The sequence below is a fragment of the Sinocyclocheilus grahami genome, unplaced genomic scaffold (assembly GCF_001515645.1).
Source record: "Sinocyclocheilus grahami isolate Dianchi unplaced genomic scaffold, SAMN03320097.WGS_v1.1 scaffold196.1, whole genome shotgun sequence".
NCBI classification, from domain to species: Eukaryota; Metazoa; Chordata; class Actinopteri; order Cypriniformes; family Cyprinidae; genus Sinocyclocheilus; species Sinocyclocheilus grahami.
Window position 1 is genome coordinate 629,204 of NW_015505375.1, and position 7,381 is coordinate 636,584.

The window sequence follows — 7,381 nt, forward strand, 5'->3', positions numbered from 1 at the left end:
GTTCTGTTATAATGCTACTCTGTGCGGTCGTCACCGGTCTAATAAAACACACAACATATTAAAGCGTCTTTGATGTTTCCATGTTTTCTACAAAAAAAAAAAAAAAAAGGAAATCGAGGGGTTATGACGGCATTGGCAGGCGACACAATGACACTATAGACACGGTCCGTGTCACTAGTTAAAATTGCTTACTTCTCTGGATTTAAACATTCTTCGAAACATTTGGGATAATGTAAGTACACAAGTCAGCAAAATATATAACACTGTTCTAGTGGTTTTTGGATATTTTAATAAAAAAATCTTACATATTGTGCCTTTAACCGAAAATATGATTATTCATCTCTAAAATATGGTTTCGTCTCTTTTCACAATTCACATGCTCCAAATCCCATGTGTATAATTTGTGGAGAAAATTTTGAGTCAATGATGCTCTCAAAACTGCTACGGCATCTTGGAACTAAACACCCAGCATTGAGATACAAACCATTGGATTATTTTGAATGGGAACATTTTTTTTTTTTTAAATGGAGCAACAGCATCTGTTAAAATAACCACATCTGTAAGTGTAGCTGCACTGAGAGCATCATACTTGGTGGCTGACCGTATCGCTAAAGCTAAGAAGCCCTTCACCATCGGGGAAGAACTGTTTTTGCCAGCTGCAAAAGACATTTGCCGTGAAATGTTCGGCGAAACTGCAGCTAACAAGGTAGGCCAGATTCCGCTTTCAGCTAACAAACTGATGATATCGCAGAGGACATTGAAGAGCAAATGTTAGAAAGGGTTAATGAGTTGCCAGGGTATGGACTGCAGGCTGATGAATTGACATATGTTGACAACAATGCAATATTATTGGTTTATGTACAATATATAATTAATTTTGTATATAATTAATTTGTCACTGCATGGGAGAATGACAACTGTTTTCAAATTGGCAGACAAAGTGTCTGCATTCAAAGCCAAGTTGCAACTGTGGGGAGAGGAAGTGCCAAAGGGCACATTCGACATGTTTCCAATATTGTCAACATTGTCCCCTTTGGGGAAAGAAAGAACCCGGGCCTTCTCACTCCCAGCTGATCTGTGATCACATCGCGCTATTTCCCAAATGCAAATAATCTAAGAACTGATAAGGAATGGCTCTATGATCCATTTGCAAACGTGCCCCGCAAATCATCCATGCCAGTGCGTAAAGAGCATCAGTTCACTGAGATCGCAAATAATTAAAACAAAGACAGAATATTCAGAGATAGCTGAGAAGGCTCCGAAGTGTTTACTTCCTTTTCTAACTGTTTTTTTTTGTGCTCATAGCCACTGAAACAAAGTTACGGAGCAGACTGGCCATCTGCAATATGCTTCGAGTCTCACAGTCACCCATCCCTCTTCGCTGGGATCATTTTATTGCAGGGAAAAAAGCCCAGTGCTCCCATTGATTATTATGGCAAGTTGTAATGTTTTGTTTTAGTTTGTTGTTGCATGCAGTTGAAATAGAGACGTAATTTGTTCCGATCCTCCCAAGAACCCCCCCTCCTTGCAGTGAGAATACTGTCAAAACGAAAACTGGTCCATGCTATAAAAAAGTTGGAGAACCCTGTGCTATGGGTTATCAAGCCATGGCTAATCTTATTTACACAAATGAAGAGTATGCGTGATGCGTGGACATATTTGACGGACTCGCTTCTGGTGAAGAGACAGAGTTCCTAATGAAGCCGACTGACAGATGTTTCATTAAGGGGCATGATTAAAGGTGAATTAACAACACGGCTTCATCATTAGCTGTCATCCAAGCAGATCTATCAAGCAGTCAGAGATGCTCATTAAAAAAGGAGAGACGAAGGTTTCTGAGACCAGATGCATGTCTGTACACCTGTGGCTGGTGTGTAGTTTAAGTTGTGTAAAGCTCTCACAGTACCTGCTCCAGCTCTTGGGTTCTGTAGTCTTTTGCTTGAAGGATCTCCAGAACTTTCCTGTCCTTGTTCTCAGCTTTCTGCTTTTCTCTAGTACAGCACAGATTGAACAAAAGAGCAAAATTAAAGGCGCAGGCTGTCACAGTAACAGAATACAGAATACAGAAGAGGGCGAACCGATCCACTGGCCTCAGTGAACGCTGCAGCCATTCACATTTGAAAATCTATTTGGGATGATGCAACGGTGATGCTCGGTTAGGAGATAAAGCACTGCAGGATAGACTGGATGCTGTGGGAGAAGAAACAGGCAAAATTGCCTTTCAACCACTCAGCGCGTTCTCTGAGCTTATACCGCAGAGGGTCAACAGGGAATGATGGGATATAACTCCAGTCTCCAGGTATCAGTAATTATCAGGATATCAAAACAGGAACACTACTCACTGGGGAAACACAAACACTCCTTTCCTTTCAGGATCTAACCCTCTTTAGTGGGTGTTTGGGGGGAAAAGACAAAAGAATCACAATTGGGGCGAGTTTGTTTGAACAGCCGCCACTCACCTGGGATCCTCCTTTCCCTGGTTCACTTTTGCAATCTCTTCCACCCTTTCTCATTCTATCTCTCCCTGAGGACATCTGACATGATACGGCTCTCCTCAGAGAACACCACTGCCTTGAAGCTTGGTGATGTTAACCATATCCCAAGCCAAGTGTTTGCTCGCTACCAGACCAGCCAGAATTCCCAGTAGCCTGTGTGCTTCACAGAGTCAGCACAATTATCATGTCAATCTCCCGTGTGGCACAACGCTGATATATGCACACGCCCTCAGGTGCATGTTGCCAGTTCTTTGAGGAGCAGCTCGGTTTGTTGCCTCTGCCTGAGGAAGAAGCTCGTGAGGGATATGGAAGAGTGTAGCCTGGCTGGTGCTCTTTAATTTATCACCACTTCTAGAGTCGAGGAACACATTTGCTTAAGCTCAAGCTTTTGGTCACAAAAAAATGCTCCATATCTCTGACCTTTCATTATGTGCTGGAAATAATTATTTAATATGCACCCAAATAAATACACAGCCATTGCCAAGTCATGCCAGTGGCCTCAATTTTCTCCCAAGTGCGAAATATTGCTTTATCTACACCTCTTATCATCATAATAATAACATTTAAAAGGCATGACAATGGCAATTGTTCGGCATTACGAATTTAATCTCTTTTTTTCCCCCACAACACGTTCCCATGCCACTTTTGTAGCTCCCCACACCCTCTTTGAGGGTCATAAGTCATGTTAAATCTAGTATATATCCCTCAAAGAGGAGTTTTTTCAGCGTTTAGACGAGAAGAGAGGGAGGGAGTCTGTGTGGAGGATAAGAGGGTTTAGATCATCATCTGCTCTCGGGTTCTCTCATAGCTGCATTCAACGGTGCAGCCACCCAACACACACCCCTGCAGAACCGTGCTCGCAAATCAGGGATTTCATGTGGCACAAAAAGCATTTATTTCAAGTCTGAAGCGTAAAAGCATAATGATTCAATAGAAGAAAGGGACTGAGAAAATAGGTGCAGAGGATTTGCTGTCATTTAAAAAAAAACAAACAAAAAAAACGGTTGACTTTACAATGTGACTCACCTTTCCATTACAAGACTCACTGCCTGGGTGAGGTCTGGACTGGCCACTTGAAGTCGCTTCCAAAGCGACCACACAAACTCCTTGTCTGTCTATTAGAAGCAAATACAAAAACAACAAAACATTTTTGTTGCCGATGCTAACAATTTTAAAAAGCAGCTTCCAAATAAGCAATTTCCAGCCAGCTGTTTATATAAGCAGCACAGATGGGTCAATGACAGAAATGAAGAAACAACCTCATTATAATAATGAAAGTCTTGCAAAGAAAACACCAAGCAGTTTGACATTACAATTCACTTATTAATGTAGATAGATAGATAGATAGATAGATAGATAGATAGATAGATAGATAGATAGATCGATAGATCGATAGATAGATAGATAGAACAGTAAATGATATCACAGGATGTACTGAAACTGAAGATCAAACAAATGCATGAAACATTATTGTTCTAACAAATGAAAAAAAAGGGAAATTAAATCAGAGTAATCCTATTCATAAAGTCACACAGAAACAGAGGAAAGCAAAACAATTTAAAAAACAAGGGTGAATCTGAACTCACTAGTTGCCTAAAGAAGAAAGTGGCGGCAGAGAGCCGTACAAGACACACTTGCAATTCAAAGTGTCTTTGGGGGGAAAAATGGCTTTCAAAGATTTTTAAGCTACATTACATTTAATGAGAGACATCATTTTCTGACATTAATAAAAAAAACAGAATTACACCAGATCAACTTAATATAAAATTATCTGTTAAATTATGTCCACATCATTATAAGATTAAAGTCATAAATCCCTGCAGAATCTGCTGGTGTCCAATTAGTACATGAATTTTAAACCCTATTCAAAAGTGTCTAATTAATTATTTACTAAATGGTGCAGGCAGACCTTGATAGACCATAGGCTAAACATACAAAGTAGCGTGTGCGAGAGAGAGACTGAGCAAATGAATAGAAATAGAGATCTCACAATTCCTAGCCTTCATTGTGTTTAATGACAAATTAAGAAAAGTCCTCCATCAAATAGGTGGTCTCTTCACAAGCGCTTAAGCTCACTACATCAGAAGATTGAGCAACTCCTGCACATTACAGTGATTTTCTCATGGAATGGAAGGTGTTTGATATGTTGAAAGGCAGTCGTATTGATGAATTATTTATCTATACAGCAGACCATGAATGCCCACTGGATGAGTGCACTCATCGAATGTTGCTATTTATACAAATATTAATAAAGTAAAACTGTCTCCCTGATAATTCTCAGGTTTACTAGAAACATTTTGCAGTTAATGGCAGTCGATGGATGGGCACAACGCCTTTTACATAAATTATATGTGATTCTTTATACATACACGCTTGTCATTAGAAGTGAAATGGAGAAAAATCAATTGTGAACCGCAGGCAAGTAAAAAAAAAAAAAAAGCTAGACAGAGTCAGTCGACATCCACTGATGATGTAGTCCTATTGTAGGTCAGAGTAAGCTCTTTATTGTTGTATAATAAGTAAAGACTACCCACTGAGTAATTGTTGATGGCTCTTTTCAATTAGGAGTTATCAGGATCAGTCTGAAAGTAAACTATATGCTCAAAAATGATAATATATTAGTAATATGTGTCAATCTATTTATAATAATAGTTTGAGTTTGAGACACTGTTGACAATGCAGGTATTTGTTTTTAGGCACCACCTGGTGGGGCTTTAACAATATGCAGGATCCTTAAGTCACATGAGTTTAGTGTTCAGTACAGTGAGACCATATGTTGGAAGTTGGGTTGTCTTAGCATCGCAACTGTGCCCAAAAAAAAGATAAATTAATAATAATAAATAAATCAATTAATATGGGCTTCTGGTATGACTATCTTAGAATATTGGTATATTGTTGCAGTAGTGGAAAAATGGTTTAAAACCATTGTCACTATAGCCTGAGACAGAGAAGAATAGACAAAAGAAATAGTAATTTCACAATAAATAAATAATAATAATAATAATAACAAATGGTTTAATATACCTGGCACTGAGCGAGTTCTTCAGACAAACTCCTCACCTCTTCCTCGAGGAGTAAAACACGTTCATTGTCTTTCGGGTCCATTGAGATCCTAACAGAAAAGTTCATTTATATCATTGTCTAGTCCAAAATTAATTAGATAGACAGACAGATGACACGATGAGCAAGTAGATGGAGTTGAATCAGATCAAGTGAATCTGGGTCTATGAATTAATCAAACACTCTCTATGGACACTGCATTAAATCTCAATAAACATACACTTAACACAACAATCCGATATAAAATACACTAAAACACATTAAAATCGTATGACCAACTGCAACAATAAAGCATTAATAGGTGCCTAATAAGATAATAACAAAACAGCGCACTAATACAAGTGTTTTAATAAACTAAGAACTGCTAGTTTAAATAAAGTGCGCTGTGTGTGTGTGTGTGTGTGTGACTATGCCTGACCTGTAGCGCGTCCTTGGATACCGATGAATTTACGGTTTATGCAAAGTGAAGATCTGCAATATTATTAAATCACCATTCTGATCGCACCTAACAGCATATTTTCATCGGTGCGTTAACACGTGAAAACAGAAAACAGAGTTCTATGAGTGGAAATACAAACAAACGCCTTGACTGTTTCAAATGATTGCGCCAGTTCCGTGTTTTGACACAGAGCCGTTTACCACACTTCACAACAGCCCGAAACACTTTACGGCTCCCTAGTCTCTACGGACATTCTTCATATGAATAGCCTAATATAGCACAATATTAATGTTTTCCATGCTATCAGTATAATCCACGGAACAAATGGCTTAACAATAACACATGATTTAACTATTATGTGAAGTTGTTTAAATTCACAGACAAGTCCAATAAATATTGTATTAAAATAAGATTTTAAATAACCTTCCTTAGAAAGTATAAATGCCTTAAAAATAGTTACCATAGTAACCATAGTTTCCAACGATCTACAATAGCTACTACAGCACTTTCTTTCTTCCTTCATTTCTTTCTTTCTCTCCCCACCCCCTCTCTCTTTCTTTCTTATAGGCTATTTATACAAGAAATATAATAACCACATTTATATTTTTTATATAAATATAATAACCACATTTTGCAAAACCTATAATTAATAGCCTACTTTCTTTGAGATAAGACACCCCAGGTGAATATAAGGTTAAAACAAACAAACATAAATAAATAAATGAATAAATAGACTAACAAAAAATAACAAAATATTTACATTTTCAAAAGATTATTATAATTTTTTTGTATTAAAAGTTTTCTGGAATGTTTAAATATGCACATTTTCTATGTAAATATACACTAATTTGCATACATTTCCAGAACAGAAATCTGGACAGAAAGCCAGGTTCAAAATTCTTGTTTCATTTTGTTGACATATTAGGGTTTGTCAAAGTTTTTTTACAAAGGGTATTTTGGATACATCTTTTTATCACTCCACACTCCATAAATCAGAAAGCCAGATTTTCAGATTTCCATTCCATCATGTTTTTAGAAATACAATAGTGTATAACATCAGGCAAATGACGAATTAACAAAACTGGAAAGTTTGATTTATGTCAGTGCTTCTGAAAATGGGTTGTAATTGATCTCTACAGAAGCAAATAAATGAAGTGCAGTAAAATAAACAATTAAAAGTGTATTTTTGATGTTTTCTTGATGTGACTAAAAGCCAAAAAGCCCAACATTTCAAAACTTAACAGCACATCTTAAGGGTGACATGAATCCATACAAGTGTTGCACAAAATATTATTATTATTTTATTATTATTGTTATTTATTTTTTACAATTATTTCACCTCTTGGATATTACCATATCACTCATAGTCCTTAGTTACTCCTTATGT

At 37.3% G+C, this 7,381-nt stretch overlaps 1 protein-coding gene across 2 annotated transcripts in view; it reads right to left on the reverse strand.

Moving 5' to 3' along the window:
- cntln (centlein, centrosomal protein) overlaps nucleotides 1-6,186 on the reverse strand; it is a 106,039-nt gene extending 99,853 nt beyond the window's left edge. For both annotated transcript variants that reach the window (XM_016285348.1, XM_016285347.1), the window contains exons 1-4: nucleotides 5,974-6,186; nucleotides 5,520-5,607; nucleotides 3,522-3,610; nucleotides 1,907-1,991 (exon numbers count right to left, since the gene is read on the reverse strand). In XM_016285348.1, coding sequence (XP_016140834.1) covers nucleotides 1,907-1,991; nucleotides 3,522-3,610; nucleotides 5,520-5,600 — 255 coding nt within the window. In that variant the 5' untranslated portion in view covers nucleotides 5,601-5,607; nucleotides 5,974-6,186. The remainder of the gene's footprint in view (nucleotides 1-1,906; nucleotides 1,992-3,521; nucleotides 3,611-5,519; nucleotides 5,608-5,973) is intronic.
- Between the last annotated feature and the right edge of the window lie 1,195 nt (nucleotides 6,187-7,381).